The sequence below is a fragment of the Balaenoptera physalus genome (genome assembly GCF_965194825.1).
Source record: "Balaenoptera physalus genome assembly, chromosome: 14".
Taxonomy (NCBI): Eukaryota; Metazoa; Chordata; class Mammalia; order Artiodactyla; family Balaenopteridae; genus Balaenoptera; species Balaenoptera physalus.
Window position 1 is genome coordinate 53,114,232 of NC_138893.1, and position 17,259 is coordinate 53,131,490.

General features: G+C 52.2%; 2 protein-coding genes and 1 long non-coding RNA gene across 12 annotated transcripts in view; 1 reads left to right on the plus strand and 2 right to left on the minus strand.

Annotated features, from left to right (window-relative positions):
* CRTAC1 (cartilage acidic protein 1) overlaps positions 1–16,406 on the plus strand; it is a 146,507-nt gene extending 130,101 nt beyond the window's left edge. For 2 of the 5 annotated variants that reach the window (XM_082424126.1, XM_082424127.1), the window contains 2 exons: positions 2,393–2,536; positions 3,361–3,640. In XM_082424126.1, the coding sequence (XP_082280252.1) occupies positions 2,393–2,536; positions 3,361–3,444 (228 nt within the window). In that variant the 3' untranslated portion in view covers positions 3,445–3,640. Of the gene's footprint in view, positions 1–2,392; positions 2,537–3,002; positions 3,313–3,360; positions 3,641–16,171 lie in introns of those variants that run through there. The other 3 variants (XM_082424125.1, XM_082424123.1, XM_082424124.1) reach the window with 3 other exon arrangements.
* Positions 4,282–17,259, minus strand: part of ZFYVE27 (zinc finger FYVE-type containing 27) — a gene marked incomplete at its 5' end in the record, with an annotated part of 138,002 nt that continues 125,024 nt past the window's right edge. For 3 of the 6 annotated variants that reach the window (XM_082424108.1, XM_082424112.1, XM_082424113.1), the window contains 4 exons: positions 6,731–6,844; positions 8,286–8,426; positions 9,360–9,438; positions 9,896–10,050. In XM_082424108.1, the coding sequence (XP_082280234.1) occupies positions 6,828–6,844; positions 8,286–8,426; positions 9,360–9,438; positions 9,896–10,050 (392 nt within the window). In that variant the 3' untranslated portion in view covers positions 6,731–6,827. Of the gene's footprint in view, positions 6,845–8,285; positions 8,427–9,359; positions 9,444–9,895; positions 10,051–17,259 lie in introns of all 6 variants that reach the window. The other 3 variants (XM_082424115.1, XM_082424116.1, XM_082424114.1) reach the window with 3 other exon arrangements.
* Positions 14,277–16,165, minus strand: LOC309642518. Its single transcript, XR_014253236.1, has 2 exons — positions 15,662–16,165; positions 14,277–15,557 (listed from the first exon to the last, which is right to left on the minus strand). It is a non-coding gene; the product is annotated as an uncharacterized lncRNA (long non-coding RNA).

Genomic DNA, 17,259 nt, shown 5'->3' on the forward strand with positions numbered 1-17,259 from the left:
TCGGCAAGGTGGGAGTGATGGTAGTGACCAGCAGCTCTGGGAATTGGCAGTGCTTCCCTGCCATGCATACAGAGAGAATGGGCATGGAGAGGAGACACACAACCACCTGGACAGAGCTCACAGGGAGGCCTGGCTCCCAGGGGGCCGTGGTGGCTAGGGCGGGCACGCATCCTGCTTCTAACAGAGCAGCAAGCAAGGGGGCCCGTGAGCAAAGGTGAGCATGGCTGGGGGACACTGGAGCAAACCAGGGTGTAGCATGTGGTCACAGTACAGAAGGGAAATTGCAGCCTTGTGCAGTGCTCGGGGCAGGTAACTGCAGCACGGCCAGGCTCCGTGAGGCAGCTCTGTGAGGGTCCAGGGACTTTCTAAAAGTCCCCCGAGGGTCTGGAATGGCCAAGAGACAGCCTAGAGGCTCAGCACCCAGAAGGTCTTCAACCCAATGTCTTCCATCCCAGTGACCAGCAATGAGGGGTCAGGCCAAGGACTCCACCTGCCCTTCAGATGCTCAGGCAGCTTTCTTCCCAAGTCCCCTCTGCAGATACTCATCAGCCCCAGGTGAATGCATTTACTACTGAGATGCAAGAGTAAACAAGGACGCAGTCCCTGCCCTCTTGGAGCTTAGAGCCAATGGGAGGGGCACACAAGTAAACAGCGATGACCACACAGCCTGAGCGGGGCTGGGGTGGGGGAGGGGAGGGGACTGTGGGAGCACAAAGGTGGGGTCTTAAACCAGTCTAGGGAGGGTCCAAGAAGGTGTCCCAGAGAAAGTAAGGTGTGAGTTGAGACCTGAAGGGTGATGAGGAGTTCGCCCGGCAGAGGGGAGATAGTGTTCCAGTGGAGGGCGCTGCATGGGCAAAGGACCACAAGTGAGAAGTGGAGGAGGATGGCTCGAAGGGTGGCTTGAGGAGGAAATTAGTCCCCTCTGCTCTTCATGTCCCCTCTGTAGCCACTCTAAACAGACAGTGCACATACACAGAAATTCCAGCATCTTCCCCATGTGCTGGGCAGACCCCGTGACATCCCCAGTGCAGCCGCGTCTTCCTTTCACCATCCAGCAGACATCTGTATGCGTCCTACATAGCACCCCGCGCGGGGAGCTGGGGGTGCAGGCCAAGCACCTGCCCTGGAGGGGCGTCCGCTCTAGTCTGGGAGACAGGCCACAAACGTGTGACCCGAACGCTGGACGAGATGAGTTAAGAAACCGTCAAGCAAGGTGCTCTCTGAAGACTCCTCTAGGTGGCGTGGACAGGGAGAGGAGCTTTGAGCTGAGACCTGAAGGATGAGAAGGGTCCAGGCACAGAAAGACTGGAGGGAGGAGCTTTCCTGGCAGAGGGAAGAGCGGGAGCAAGGACCGGGATACAGGAAAAAGGCTTGGTGTGTCAAAGGGACAGGAAGGAGGCCAGTGTGCCAGGAGAGGAGGGACGAGCCAAACGCCAAGTTAAGGAGGGTCTTGAGGCCCTAGAAAGGTGTCTGGACTTTGCTCTCAGGGCCCTTTGCAGTTAAGCAGGAGAGTATAGGCCAAACCAGCAGACATGGGACACATAGTCGACTGAGCAAGGAACCGCCTGGGAGCCATCTTTGTTAAGGGCAAAATAAGCCGCTCATGACACTGGAGGATACAGAAAAGACAGGACTATCTTGATTCTTCTGACGGAGTGAGGGAGGCTGGATGGGGTAAAAAACATGTGGTTCACATTTTCAAAAGATCACCTGGTTGCTGAATTGCAGATAGAATTGGAGGGAGGGGGAAAGCCAGGAAGCCAGGAGGGAGGCAGCTGCAGAAATCCAGGCAAGAGCTGCTGGTGGTTGGGGACAGGCTGGTGGCAGAGGAGTGAGAAGGAGGTGGCCAAATGGGAGAGGTACTGTGGGGGCAGAACTGACAGGATCTGTTGTTAAACTGCCTGCAGAGGTAAGGCAACCGGAGGAATCGGGGATCACTCCGATGTCTGCTTGAGCAGCCAAGTGACTGGTGGCATTGATTGAGTTGGGGAAGATGGGAACAGGGGGCAGAAGAGGCTTGAGGGCCAGGGGGATCTAGAGTTCCATTTGGACCTAGTAAGTTTGAGATGCATGGTAGACAGATTCACAAGTCTGGAGCCCGAGGGAGAGGTCATGGCTGGAGTTGGAAAGTCTGGAATCATCCATATACGAAGGGACCACCTAGAGAAAGTGTGGTAGATAGAAGAGAAGACCCCGGACCAAGCCTGAGTGCCCCCCACGTGTAGAGGTCAAGTACAGGAGGAGCCAGCCAAGGGGACTGAAGCGAGGAAGTTGAGGCCCAGAGAGAAGAAAGGACATGCCCAAGGTCACAGCGGGGGAGGGGTGGGCAGCAGAGCCTGAGCAAGGATCCACTGCCCACAGCCCCCAGTGAGTTGCTCCCCTTGCCTTTCAGACACCAACGAATGCATCCAGTTCCCATTCGTGTGCCCTCGAGACAAGCCCGTGTGTGTTAACACGTACGGAAGCTACAGGTGCCGGACCAACAAGAGATGCAGTCGGGGCTACGAGCCCAACGAGGACGGCACAGCCTGTGTGGGTGAGTGGAGCCCCCGCCATGGTCCAGTAGCAAAGGCAACTTGCCTTCCACTGGGGAGCTCTGGGAGGCCCCAGATCCAGGTCCCCAGCCCCTGCCTTCCCCTGGCTGGAGGGAGTCTCCCTAGACCCTCGTGGGGTCTCCAAGGAAGACCATAACAGAGGCTTCGAGAAGCCCTACCACTACTGCCATCATCTGAAGGGCCCCTGGGATGCTGTGTCCTGGCCAGAGGCCATTGCTCTTCTTGTTTCTCCCCTTCTCACATTTCCTAAAACTAATGTTCCTACCTTAAGTTCAGCCCACCTTTTCCTACCTGGGATATAGGCTAACTCCTACTACTCACCTTTGTCTGAATTTCTGAACTGCTATTTGTCTTCTTCCTCCCAAACGCTTCCCTACACCCACACCCCACCCCCACCCCCTTTCTCTTTTTCCCATTTTCTATCTCTCTGCCCCATGCTTTTTGCAGCTCAAGTGGCCTTTTTAGGTGGGTATCCTTCTGCCGCCTTTAGAATCTCTGAGCCTCTCTCTCGGGCCTCATCTCTTTCTCTAGGCCTTGGACTTTGCCTTCAGTTATATGCACTTTAAATTCCATCAATAAAGGAAAAAACAAAAACAAAACTAACAACCTTTGTGGCAAACTAAATCTCTCCCACTGCTTGTCTCTCTCTCCACGCCCAGTAGATTCTGCTGCGCGCTCCCTCTGAATGGACCGCGGGGGTGGCCATCTTTGAAAAGGGAAGTGTGGGAGATATTTGTGTCACCTTAGTTGTTTGTGAAGCCTTTCTTTGCATGCTTTCTGAGAACATGTTTTTTACCCCATCCAGCCTCCCTCACTCCTTCAGAAGAATCAAGATAGTCCTGTCTTTTCTGTATTCTCCAGTGTCATGAGCGGCTTATTTTGCCCTTAACAAAGATGGCTCCCAGGCGGTTCCTTGCTCAGTTGATTATGTGTCCCATGTCTGCTGGTTTGGCCTATGCTGTTTCTGCTCTGCGGGCCCTGACTGCCCGTGGTAGAGAAAGCCATATTGGGGTTGGTGGTCATGATGGGAGAGGGAAAGGGTGGCCCTTTGGGACTCTTGATAAAAATGTTAAAGTTTGAACTTGCGAAGTCTTCCAGCCTCTTTCTGGAGAAATCATGCCAATAAACTCTCTGCTGGGTATGAGTGTCTAGCTAGTGGGAAAAAAATGTGTCTGAGGCAAGTAGAGCTGGTTGGAATGTTGAATTAGCAGCAGCCCTTCCATCACATGGCCCTTGGGAAGAAACTCATGAGATAGTGTCTGCCCCAGGCATAAGCAGTGGTTGGGTTCGTGCACCAGTGTTCACGTGTCGGGGACTGGGGTTTGGACCAGGTAAGGGATGTGGGATGAGCAAGGGGCAGACATGGAGTGCTCTGAGGAAGTCACTTCTCCACTCTGGGCCTCAGTTTCCCTCATCTAAATGACAGGAGAGTTGAGCCTAAGGGCCCTTTCCTTTCCAAGACCCCTTAATATGTGGCTGGACATAGGCATGGCTAGTGTCAGGTTACCCTGATTTCTAGAAAGAACCTTGCAATTTGGTCTCCCCTGCAATATTCTTGGAAACCTGGAAGCTCCTGGAAGCTTCACCTGTGGGAATGATGTAACACCTTAGAATACTTTCATGACAAGCTTCAGTAGAGAAGGTGCGTTATAAATCACAGATCTATTCTTTATGGGGAGAAAAGGCACCCCAAGATATAATAAAATCACACTTAAGAATACACCAAGCCTTTTAAAAATATATTTAACAAAAAAAAACTACCATTTTCTGATATAATAATAACATGCCCCATAAATCACAAACTATTAATTCCTCATAGCTAGTGCTGTTTTTACACTCGGAATAGGAGCTTAAATGAAAAGTTTTAAAATAAAAACAGCTACAGTTTCACAGAGAACGTACACCCACTTAAAAATCGCTCCACTTCTGGGAAGCCCACTCCTGTGTGTTGACATGGAATTACAGATCTGAAAGGGCCCCAGAGATGAGGCTCAGAGAGGTGAAGTGATCTGCCCAAGGTCATGAGCCAGCTGGTCCCCAAGCCAAAGCTGGAGCCCTCTGCCACACCCCCATCTTGTCAGGGGGGTAACAGACAGCGCTGTCACCATTCAGACTATTCCCTCGTCATTCTGGAAGATGCTGCCTTTTTAGAAAAGAACAAGTGGATCTAAGATAGTGAGATAAGTAAAACCCAAAGCCCACAGAGGCGATGGTTCCAAATGCAATGGTAAATAACAAGATAACAGTGTCCATTGATTGGCTGCACACACAACACGAGAAATAAGGGATAAGACAGCTAGTGTGACAGCCTGACAAGGACATCAGGAGATCCAAGGTGACAGCAAACTTCAGAGGATGCCTTATAAGTAATAACCATGAATTCCTGCACACCGAGTTTCTTATAACTGTGTATATATGTGTGGTTTTACCCTACTTGGTGGGTGGGGCCAGATGAGTTAAAAAGAGGAGTTCAATATCCCTCCAGCTGCTTAAGAGCACAACTACAATATCCTGACTCCAGGGTAAGAAGGCTTTCCGTTAGAGTCATTCTTTCATTCATTCAGTCTTTCAACAAATATTGGTTGAGCACCTATTATGTGCCAGGTACTGAGCTAGGCTCTGGGCGTGCAATGGTAAGTGAAGGTGACTTGGTTGCTGTCCCCATATTGCCTTCCTCCAGCCAGATGGAGGAGCCCAGGGCACGGGATGGGAACGGGACTCAGAGAGGCTTTCTAAAAAGGCTAGCTAAATTCTTGGATTGCTGTACCAGAAAGCTAGCTCTCTGCATTCGTTCATATATTTATACAACAAGCATTTACTGAGAACCTCCCTCCCGTGTGACAGGCACTGGGTCCCTCCCATGAGGACCGTGACGATGAGGGCGTCAAGTTCCCTGCCCCCGAATAACAAGACCTCCCCAGTGGGCCAGGAGCCCAGGCTTTCCAAGCCCAGTGCCTCAGTCCAGTGTGTTTACTGGCCTGTGCTGAACCAGCCACGGATGGGTGGGCACAGAGCCACACCCAAGCTAGCCAGGCTCAAGGTCACTCTTTCTTCTAATTCCTCTTGCCCTGAGGCCCATGGGCGCCCAAACCCTTGCCTTTCCCTTCTGAGCACAGACAATTCAGTCTTTTTTTTGTCTGCTAGCCCCACTCAGGCTCCTGACATCTTTGTTGGCTTCTGCTGGACCTGAGTTTGTAACAGAAATAGCAAATGCCTTCAGGGGCTGAGAAGTAATGGAATGGGCTAGGAGGGATTATGCAAATGGCGAGCTGGAGCCGCTGAAGGGGGCAGCCCTTACTCACTCTAGCAGAGCAGGAAGATGGGCCAGCATGGCCAGAACTTCCCATTTTTCAAGAAGAGCCAAATAATAATAATACCATTTTTACTCCGCCCAAGAATGCTCCTCTTCCCAGGAATGTACCCCTTAAAATGACAATAATAGCTTCCATTTAGTGAGCTCAGCATGTCTGGGTCAGCTCTAAACTAAATAGGAATCAACTTGTTGAATCCTCACAACAATCCCCAGAGGAAAGTGCTGTAATCATCCCAGTTTTACCGAGACGCATGCGGCTGGAACGGGACAGAGGAAGGACTCTGTCAGGGCAGTCTGTCCCCAGCCTGTGCTCTTCCTTCTCCATTCGGGCTAGCTGGCTGGTTACACAAAAGCACCGTCCCTCACACTGCCCAGGGTCTAGGGGTGGGTTGGGTAGAAGAAATGGAGTCCCTGGAGGCCCAGGATCTGAGACAGTCTCCCCACAGTGACATTCAAGCTGCGAGAAGAAATGGCAGTACCTGTGTCGAGTCCCCTCACCAGGCACAGAATTGTGAATCACCCACGTGACCTCTTCAAGCATCTACTCAGCTGCCAGCCCTGTTCTGGGGAGGTGCCATTCTGAGGGCCAGGAGTTTGATTTTGTGTCACTCTGGCTGCTATGGCCCCCTCCCAGGGTCTGGGCATCGCACCCTGACCGGCGCCCGCCACTGGACTGCAGCTCAAGCAGGGGTTCCACTCCCGCCTCTGAACAGGACCCTTGGTCATCATTCCAGAGTCACATGGAGACAGGAGGACGAACGCTTCGTTTTCTCAGGGAGCCAGCTGGGTTTTTCCAGCAGATTCCAGAATGATACCCGCCCCCCCCAGACTCTCAGCTCAGGAGGCAAGCCTAGTCCCTCCCCTTCTCTCCCTCCCCAGGGTCAGCCATCATCTCTCTCCTTTGGTGTGGACAAGACCCCAGCCACGTCCTGTCAGGGGCTGATGTTGCTTGCATATCCTTAACAGCAGGCACATCCTAGAAGGAGGAGGAAGGAGGGCGAGAGAACACAGGCTGGTTAACTCCACAGATAATGCCAACCCTCTCCTTCAGCGCTTGTTCTCTGAAGTGGTCGAAGGGTAGGCCATCAGAGAACAATGAGAAGCAAGAAGAAAAAACCCTCCTCGGGGAAGGGAGCTAACATTTACAGAATGCCTGCCGTGTGCCCAAAACTACATCTCCATTAATCCCCATACCCATCCTACGGGATAAATGCTATTATTCTATTTTATGACCAAAGAAACTGAGGCTTAGAAACAATGTTACCCAAGGTCACACGACTAGTTAAGTAACTGACACCTGGGCAGATTACTTAACCAGGTATCACTTGGCATACACCAGACACCTACTATGTGCCAGGCATGGTTCTAGTGGCTTGGAATGTACATCTGTGAACATCACCGGCAAAGATTCCTGAAAGCCCTGGTGACATATGGCAGGCACTAAACAACATAATAAGTAAAGTATATAGTATGTTACAAGTTAGGTGGGAAGGAGGAAGCAGCACTAAGGCAAATCGGGAGCGCTGAGATAGGCAGAATGCCATTCTAAATAGGGTGGCTCAGGGTAGACCTTGCTGAGAAAGAGGTATTTGAGGTAGGTGAGCTGTGTTTGAGCCTCACTTTTCTTGTCTGTAAAATGGGGATAATACCTACCACACAAAGTTTTTACATTAAACAAGATGATATAAAATACTTGACATAGGGCTGGCCTGGCACCTAGTAAGCCCCCAATAAATCAGAAATGTTATCAATATTACTAAGTAGCAAAGTTCAGGATGGAGCCTAGATCTATTCAGTGCCAAATCTCATGTGGCTCCCAGCACAGCCTGCCGTGGCCCAGGTCACCGGGAGCCTGCAGTGTGGGAGATTTGGAAGACATTTGCCGCCCACAGAGAGCTGAAGCAATCTCAGGACCGAAAATGGCCATGAGGGAGCAGACCAAACCTTCCTGGGGCCTGGGCTGTGCTGAAGTGTTCAACTTCGTTCTCACGAGGTGCCATTTCCCAAGAGAATACTCATAAAATGCGGTAAACCCAGCAGGGAGGGCGTGGCACTGACTGAGCTGCACAGAGCAGGAGTCACCAGGAGCTAGTGAACTGGCCCAGGGATTCGCCCCTGACCAGCACGGAATCCTAGATCATTAAATACAGAGGCACCTGAGACGTCATCTAGTTCTGCCCCATCCTCCTCAGATGTGGAAACGGAGGCCCAAAAATGAGCAGTGACTTTCCTGAGGACCACAGCCTAATTGGGAATCTGACTCCTGCCTGGGACTCCTTGCCTCACTCTGCCTCCTTCTCCAGAAAACTCAAAGTATTTCAGAAGCACAGTTGCATCAAGCATTTTAGAAATATGGGGGCCAGTGCTTGTCCTTTCTATCATGCTGACACAGAATCAGAGTCAGGGGAAGTGCCCACCAAGTGAATCCAGACACTGTGCTTGGACCGTGGAACACAGCCAGGACGAGAGAGCCAGGGGGAGACACCAGGTGCCGAGAGGGTCCCGATCAGCTGAGAGAGGGGAGGCTGCAGACAGGGTCAGGAGCATAGGGGATGAGGCTGGGGACAGAAGGAGAATCTGTGTCACCCCTTCCCAGGAAGTCCTGCCCAGAATCTCATGACCTCAGCATGCCTGCCCACCTGCCTTCCAGAAGGGGCCCAGAATAATTCCCGTAAAGGTAACTCATTGTCCTTCATGGCCAGACCCAGAGAAGTCACGAAGGATTTATCCCCCAGAATCATTTAACACCCCCCGCAAAAAAGTCTAAGGGCTGACTCTCCTCCCCCAGCCCAGACCTGCGTGCGGAGCTCCAGGGAAGGGACAAAAGCACAGTCACGTTCTGCTCGTGGGGACAAGCAGAGGGACACGCTTAGGCCGAAGGGAGGAAGGCAAACCCCACATACACCTTCTCTGCACTTTCCAGTCCCCAAGCTCAAGATGTATAGGCCTTGAAGGCAGACACAGAGAGGACAGAGGGAGAAGGAAGCCGGGAGCTCGCAAAGCTTCACCCAGGGCAGAAGGTGTCTCGGGTGTCAAAGACCACATTCTGTCTTGCAGAGCTGATCCGCAAACCCTGCAGCCCTCCCTCCCTCCTTCTTTCCTTCCATCTCTCCTTAAAATTCTCTCTTCACCCTGAGACTCTGGGATCAGATGCACTCAGGCTTGAATCCCAGGCACCCCACCAACGCGCTCCGCAGTGGCCTTAAACAAGCGGCTTCACCTCTCCGAGACTCAGTTTCTTCATCCCCTGCAAATGGAGGCATAACCTCATAGAGCTTTTGTGAGGCTTCGTCAAGGTAGAGCGTCTAAGGTGCTCAGTACACTGCCCAGATTGTTAAAATGCAGATATTATTATGAAATCTGTTCCAGGCCCTTTAACCTCCTGCTTTCACTTCTAGCAGTGCCTGATTTTACAACAATCCATAAGTCATTAACTGGGACGATGTTAGACCTATAAGAATCTTTCCCAACGAGACACAACCATCACTCACAGTTATAAATGCGGAGTTCATTTGGGGACCGGCCTACACAGCATCTTCCCTTTGAAGAGCTCCAGTCCTGTATTTTGATCTGCACTGGGGAGCACAGGGCCGATCAGTATCCATCCATTCACCTGCTTCTCCACGGTCTGCGAGCATCTGTCTCAAGCCAGGCAGCCCTCTCCCTCACCTCTGATCCATCGGTCATCTCCCTATACACATCTTCCCTGTATCCATCCACTTATCCGTCCATCCATCCACCTATCCATCCACCCATGGTACTTCACCCTCTAGGACCCCAGGGCCAGACTTTCCGGGCAAAGCACTCAGCCCCACAAGGATTTACCACCTCAAAATAAGGGTGCCCAGGAGCACCAGGCAGGGGCTGAGTGGGGTCAGGATGTACACTTCCTCCCCTTCCCTCCCCTCCCAGGTGGAGATCATGAGCAGAGCCACAAGATCACGGCCAGGGCAACGTTATTAAAGCTGCCCAGTGCAGGGGATGGCCTGGGGTCACCCTTTAATTGAGTTACTCGGTGACCACTTACCTGTCTGTGTCTGCATCTGCCTAAGCTGCTTCTCAGTGGTACGTTGCCCCAGGGGCCTGAGGATCTCACGTCTGTATGTTCTTGTCTCTTCCTGCCAGCCTGTGATGGGCTGCACTTTTCGTTCACCTGCCAAGGGTGAGGCACTGCACCAGACACTTGGGGTGGGGGAGGGAGGTGGTAGAAATAAGCAAGACAAGATCCCCGCCCCCCCAAGAGCTCGAGAGAAACTGGGACAGGAGGAAGGCCATCACCACCACAAGGTCTTGTAAGCTGTGTACAACATTTCCCCTTCCAGGGCCTTGCTCAGCACAGCTCTCAGGTGGTAGCTGGTCCCCAATCACTTTTCCATTACAGAAATCGATAACTTGAATTACTCCAGAATAACTAGCCCCTTCGTGCCCCTGCAAATCTAATTTTTCTGTGTCTGCATTTGCCCACATGCTTCTCTCTGAGCCTGAAATCTGTCTTCATGAGTCAATCCAGGCAGAACGGAACCTTTTGTCTGGCTGTGACACACAGTGGCAGAATGAGAGACGGATTTGGGGTCGGAGACTTAGGTTCAAGCTTTCGCTCTGACACTAACTAGCTATGGGCGCTCGTGAAGCCACTTAACCATCTAATTTCCTCATCTATAAAATGAGAATTCAAATATAACCACCCACAAGAGTGTTAAAGAGTAAAATGGAATAATACTGTAAAGGAGTTCCTCGCATATATTAGGGGATCAGTGAGCCCTTGGATTTTGCTTGTTCTATGCAAGAATCTGGAACCTGGCTATAAATCTACATCATGAGGCCACAGTATAATGAGATCCTAGTGTAACTCCAGCAATAACAACATCTTACATTGGAGAAACAGATTATCATTTACAAAGATGCCTTCTCACAACGCTCTCATTTTGCAAATGACAAGCTAAGACTCAGTGTGGTTAAGCAATTGACCAGGGGTCTGCGGACCGGTGCAGCTTTCTGACCCCCTCCATACTCTTCCACCTCCTCCATCATCCCTGTCAAAACCATGAGTCCCTGTGCAGCTCCGGGACGCTAAGTTCTGCTGTCCAGCAGATGCTGAAGTGACAGGCCCTTTAAATAGCCTCTTAGAGGAAGAGCTGTGAGCACAGCACAATCTGCCCTCAGTGCCGCCAGGAGAATAAATCCTCCCAAGGTCGCCTGAGAAGGGTTCTGTGGAAACCTCGGAAGGCTGAACTTTGAAAGGAGGGAAAGAACACCTATTTCATGCCAGGCACATTCGTGGCCAGTTTCTCACCGGCTCCTCAAAACCAGTTGTTCTTAACCTTTTGGGGGGGCCACATACCCCTTTGAGAATCTGCTGAAAGCTGTGGATTCCCTTCCCCAGTTAAAGGTACCTCACTCTGCATACAAGGGCAAGGGGACACGATTAAGAGCTCCTGGCATAAACCTGGGCTGTTCTAAGATTTTCTCAGGTACCAGGGACCTTCTTTTTTAAATGCCCCACCGCTCATCATATCAAACATTTCTATATACATCCGCAACCCGCACTAAATCACACAGACACACACACACAAACACACACACACACACACACACACACACACACACACACACACCTCGAGTTAAATTGCAGTTGACTGTTTGACATAATGTTACATTTTGTAGATATGTAATAAAACATTAATTTCAGTTTTGTGCTTTCTTTTCCTATTTTGAAGCCAATGAACTTTCTTGGTAAATTTCATTGAAATGTATCATACTTATAGAAAATATGCAAATCTTAAGTGTACAGCTCCATGAATGCTCTGAAAGTAAGCACACCTATGTAACTGCTGGAGAAACAGCTCATGAGGAGTCCCCAGAAGCCCCCCGGCCCCCTTCCACTCGCTGCCCCCCACCCCAGGGCAGCCACTATCCTGACTGCTAACACCATAGATTAGTTTTGCCTTTACTAGAATGTGTTATAAGTGCAGTCATAGAGGTCATACTCATTTTGTGTCTGGCTGAATTCATGGAACCAATCAACTTTTCCATTCAGGTCTCAGGTATCTTCAGAGGCCTGTGAAAAGCTCATAGGCTCTAGGTACAGTCGAAACCAGGGGTTCTCAACCTTGCCTTCACACTAGAATCTCTAGGGGAAATTTTAAAACTCCTGATGCCCAGGCTGCACCCCAGAACAATGAAATCAGAATCTCTGGGGACAGGACCAGGCATCAGTGGTTTTTCCTGCTCCCCAGATAACTTTGATTACGACCAAGGATGAGAAGCACAGGTCTAGGCAATTCTGTAAAGTATTAGTATCCCGATTTTACAGCTGGGGAAACTAAAGCTCCAGGTCTTTCTACCATATGCAACTGTCATGAAGCCGGAGCTCCGATTCAGGTCTGACTTGGGGTGCTCTTTGCATTGCCTTCACCCATGGTGAACAATAAAGGCAAAACCAGGTGTGGGTGCCTCCTGCCAGACACCGCGTCACTGTAAGTCCTTCCAGAGCTATGGAGAAGGGAGGTCAGGTCTCCCAGGCTGCAAGACCCCCAGGAGAAAGGCAGCACCCCAGTGGCTGGCCATAGGGAGAAAGAGTCACCACAGACTGGACTCCATCTTTGCCCCATGCCACTCTGGAAGTCACAGAAAAGTCCTTGCAGGTGGGAGCAGCTGCTTGTTTGGGGGTCGCAGAGAAGTTTCCCAGCAGCTGAGATGCTCTGGCCCAATCTGCTTTGATTTGGGGGTGCAGTGCAAGATGCCACCACTCGGTGGCACCACGAGCTTCTGTAAACCCTGTGGTTTTCGCACACACCCCTGACTTTGGCCAAAGCAAGCCAGAAAGCAGAGTCAGGGGACAGTGATGGGGGAGCAGCAGCCCAGAGCTGCCTGGGGGTTCCTCTGCTCCTGGGGCCTGATGGGGCCTGTCTCTGGCTGGCAAGGAGGTTGCAGGGATATGGCTGCCACTTCCCCCATAACTGAGCCAGCAGAGGAAAGCCAGGCAGAGAAGCCACGCCTCAGCCGGCTTCTCCCCTCACTGCCCTTCACCAAGCTGCCCCTGTGGGCCCCGCACGCCCATGAGGAGCCCAACCACCCACACTCCCGTGATGCCCTGGGCTTGAAGGTACCAGACCTCCCTTGGAGCCCAGGCACAGCTCCAAGTCCGTCCCTGGGTTATCTGCCAAATCTTCACCCTAGGATGGCTGAGGGGGTCTCTGAAGCTGGTATCGTCTTCCCCACAGTTTGGAGTCAGACTGTCTGGATTTAAAGCCAAGCTCTGCCACTTTCTACTTGTATAGTTTTGTGCAAGTTACTTAACTTCTGTGAGCCTCAGTCTTTTCATCTGTAAAGTGGGAATAATAGTCCACACCACAGAGGGTCGTTGTGAGGATTGAATGATGAATTATGTAGTCTTAGCCTAGTGCCTGGCACATAGTCAGTGCTAAATAAATGTTAGCTACTATTGTTTGTTTATTATTACTACTACTAATAATGTTGCAAACAGGACAGACAAAATGAACCTACCCGCATGTTAAAGAACAGCCTCCATTGTGACAACCCACCCACACCCCAGGTTTCAGCAGAGTCAGCAAGTCCAGCTGCCCCTTAGGAGCAGAAAGTACAAGCAGGGAAGCCACGCAGGGTCCTATTTAGAGAGGGCCCCCCCGAGACCCCCACCCAGAGGTGGAGGCATTGTCCCCACGGTCTGGTGGGATCCTCTCTTGGCCCACAGACCTGAATGTGTGACCCCGGCCATCCTACACCCTCAGGCAACTTCCATTTGGGTGTCATCCCCAAAGTGTCAGAGTGAGCACTGGGTCAGGAGATGACCTTGGTTCTAAACCTGGCACTATCATCAACCAGCTGTGTGACCTAGGGCAAGTCACTCACCCTCTCTGGGCCTCCATTCTGCCTCACTTAGATGACTTTAAATGCCCTCCCACACCTGTGCCACATGGTTTTAGCAAAGTATCTGGCACACAGTAGGTGCTCATTAAATGTTATTTAGTTTTATAAAAGCCAAGACACAACTCTACTAGGTTCCAACACCCGCATAGTTTTCTTTAGAACTGAGTGACCTGTGTGATCCAACCCCGAACAGATATGAGCTCAAGAAATGGGTATTTAATTAATCCATGACTTGATTTTGACCTGGCTTTCAGTCCAACCTGTTCCCCCCACCTAAGGATCCCAGGGCCGCATAAAGGCTCCAGATTAGGGACGCAGAGTGTCTGCCTCCCACTAGACTGCAAGCTCCAAGAAGACAGGGCCCGTCCTGCCCGTGTCAGGGTGCTGCCTCTTCAGGAACACACTCAGCCCTGCCTCCTCGGTGTGAGGTGGGTGGGCGGCCAAACACCCCCTCGCCGTGGTCCTGGGGCATAGATCTGGCCTCCCATCACCGTGGGGGAGAGAAGCAGCACAGAGCCTCAAGCTAGGCAAGTCCTTTTATTGGAAAAAGAAATAATAAAGCAAAAGGCCACCACATTGCCTATGCCCAGCCCTCCCACAGGAGACGCACAGGTCAGCCCCAGCCATACGGTGGGCCAGGGTGGATATAGGGGTAGGGGCTGTGCTGGAGCCCACTGGGCTGCAAGCTCACCCGGGGCATCCTTGGACCAGGACCCACTTAGGCTCAGGGGCTGGGCTGCCCTCTCCAGCTCTCTGGAGCTTTCCTACACACTGCTCCTGCATCCAAAAGAAAATCAGGCCCCTCTTTGGTTCCAGAAAGCTACCTGGCTAGCTGGTCTTTCATATCCACTCTAGCACCTCCTGCCGGCTGAGGCAGGCAGTCTCCTTCTGTCCATCTTCAGGCACCAGGATGGGGCTGCTGGGTGTCGGCAGGCAGGGCCTCATTGGCTGGACACCCCTCTTTCCTTTCAAGAAAGGAATTTGCCTTTTCCCCTGCAGGTTAGCAGCTCCTTTGACCTTCCAAAGAAGCCTGACTTACACAGCCTTAGAGAGCCCCGGAGCCTGGGCGGGCTGAATATGCAGTGTCCATGGCCCCATTGCCTTGTCATGAGGGACTGAGAGGGGGGCACGGAAGGCCCTGGAAGGTTGGCTCTGTTCTCCTAGAACCCCAACTTCTTTTTTGTTAGAATGTACACAGTACAGTCAGAAGGTGGGGAGAACCTTGCAGGTAGGGGAGAGGCCAGGAAGAAGAGCCAAGCTGGCAGCCCAGGCAAGGGGCAAGGGACAAGGGACATTAGGACATTTATTTACAGGGGGACAGGCTGGACCCACACAGGGAAGCAGACAGACTGTGGCGCACGAAGATAAGACAGGATGCAGAGAGGGGCAGTCATTGGCCCAGCAGCCAAAGGGAACGTACAAGTGCACTCACTCACATACATGCACACACACATGTGTACACACACTCACACAAGTGCACTCACCATGCACTCATGCACACACCTGCCCTCACACACAGGTGCATTCATGCACATAGTGCACTCACATATGTGCACTTACACATGTGCCTGCGTGCACACACACTCATTCTCACACACGTGCAGGTTCTGAACTCAGGAAGTTGGCTCCAGTTCTGGAGGTTAAACCCCCCAAGGCTACATCTCTCCATGAGGCATTTCTCCAGACCCCCATATAACCTCCCAGAGCCCCAGGCCATGTGCCCCACCACCAGCACCTGGTAGCCTGCAAAGTCGCAGGGCTTGGACGCTTCTTGGCAAGGCTAAGATGACCTCCAGGCTCTGGGTGGAGGACAGGGACACCATGAGTCTAGAAGAGGTCAGGAGGGGGCTGAAGAGCTCCCCACCGCAGCGCCCGTAGGCTGACCACTCCTGTCTCCCCAGACCTTGAGTTCGGTGGAGGCAGGGTCACAGACAGGCAGAGGCCCCGTGGTGGCATCAGAAAGAGCAGACACTGGGAGGCAGCCATGGGGAGCAGGGCCCCGAGGGAGGGAGTCCTGGTGGATGCGGGATTTGGGGTGAGGAATCGTGCAGGATGGGAAGTCTCTATGTGACAGACCTGGATCCTCTTCTGGGGTGTTGGGAGGGGAGCTGCAGAAGAGAGGGGCTGTCCAAATTGTGTTGTCCCCACCCCAGCCTCCCCCTGGAAAACCTGCCTCTGTGTGACCCAGATCAGCCCCGTCGGGTAAGAGCCAGGTCAGGAAGTGGACCATCCTGCCAGGGGGCAAGGGGCAGGGGACGCCGTTGATGGCCCTCAGGCAACACTGGGCAGGTCACCCTCCCTCCTGCCCTGGGCAGCAGGGTGGGCCCAGAGAACGACTCAGAAGCGGGTGCTCTGGTAGCGGAGCCGCCACAGGTCTGCAGGGCCCTCAGTCCAGTCGTACACCTCCCTGCAGGGACTCTCGGCCAGTCACCGGCCACCCGCCCCGCCGCTGCTGCTGCCGCTGCCACTGCTACTGCCGCTGCTGGAGCTGCCACTGCTGCACTGGTCCTCGTAGATGGAGATCTCAATCTGGGGCGGCGTTAAGGAGGGATGCAAGCGGACAGGAACTGGCTGATGGGGGCCAGCAGGGAAGTGGGAGGCAGAGCTGGTGCTGCTTCCCAGACAGTAAGGACTCAGAGGCCCGGGGAGCCAGACCCAAGCCCCTCCTCGCACCTGCGCTCACTCAGCTCAGATGCTCCTGCGCACAGCCAAGACCAGGAGCTTACATTCTAGTGGGTCTAATCACTGTACCCCAGGATGGGGATGTGCCCAAGAGCGGGTGTTACTGCACAGGAAGTGTGAGGACTTGGGTGTCCTGAGTTCAAATCTCAGCTCACCCATCTCATCTGTGAAATGGGGATAATAATAGAATCTTGGGGTTACTGCAAGGATTAAATGAAATAAAGCATGTAATGCACAATGCCTGGCACATAGTAAAGTTGCAAAGACGAGAAGCGCCTCTCCCTGGGCTTTGTAAGCATGAGGTTCTGGGATTTGAGTTTTCTTTACTCTTTTCCTGTCGGTTTTCCAGTAAAAGTTATTTTTAAACAATTCTACCCTCTGCTGCTGACTGGGGGGCAGGATGTATGTACACCTTGACCAGGTGGAGTGAGCAGACCTATAACCCTCTCGAACGCCAGCTTCTCACCGAGACCTCACTTTTCTCATCTGCGAAAGGGCAACAACAGGACCTGCTCATTGAACGGGCTTCAATGAGGGTTACATGCGAGAGCATTGAAGAGTGGGCCTGAGCTCAGATCCTGGCTCTGGCGGTCACCAGTTGGGCGGCCCTGAGCCAGGGTCAGCTACAAAGGCAATAAGAAGAGTTACCCACTTTATAGGGGTCTTTATGAGAAGTACATGGATTCATATTTTCAAAGCACTTACTATGATATCTGGCATGTATTAAGCACTGATTAAATGCAGCTCAATAAAAGCAAAGCCTAAAATGCACAAACAGCACTAACTTGAGGTGGAGGCAGGGGCCGATGACCAGGGGTG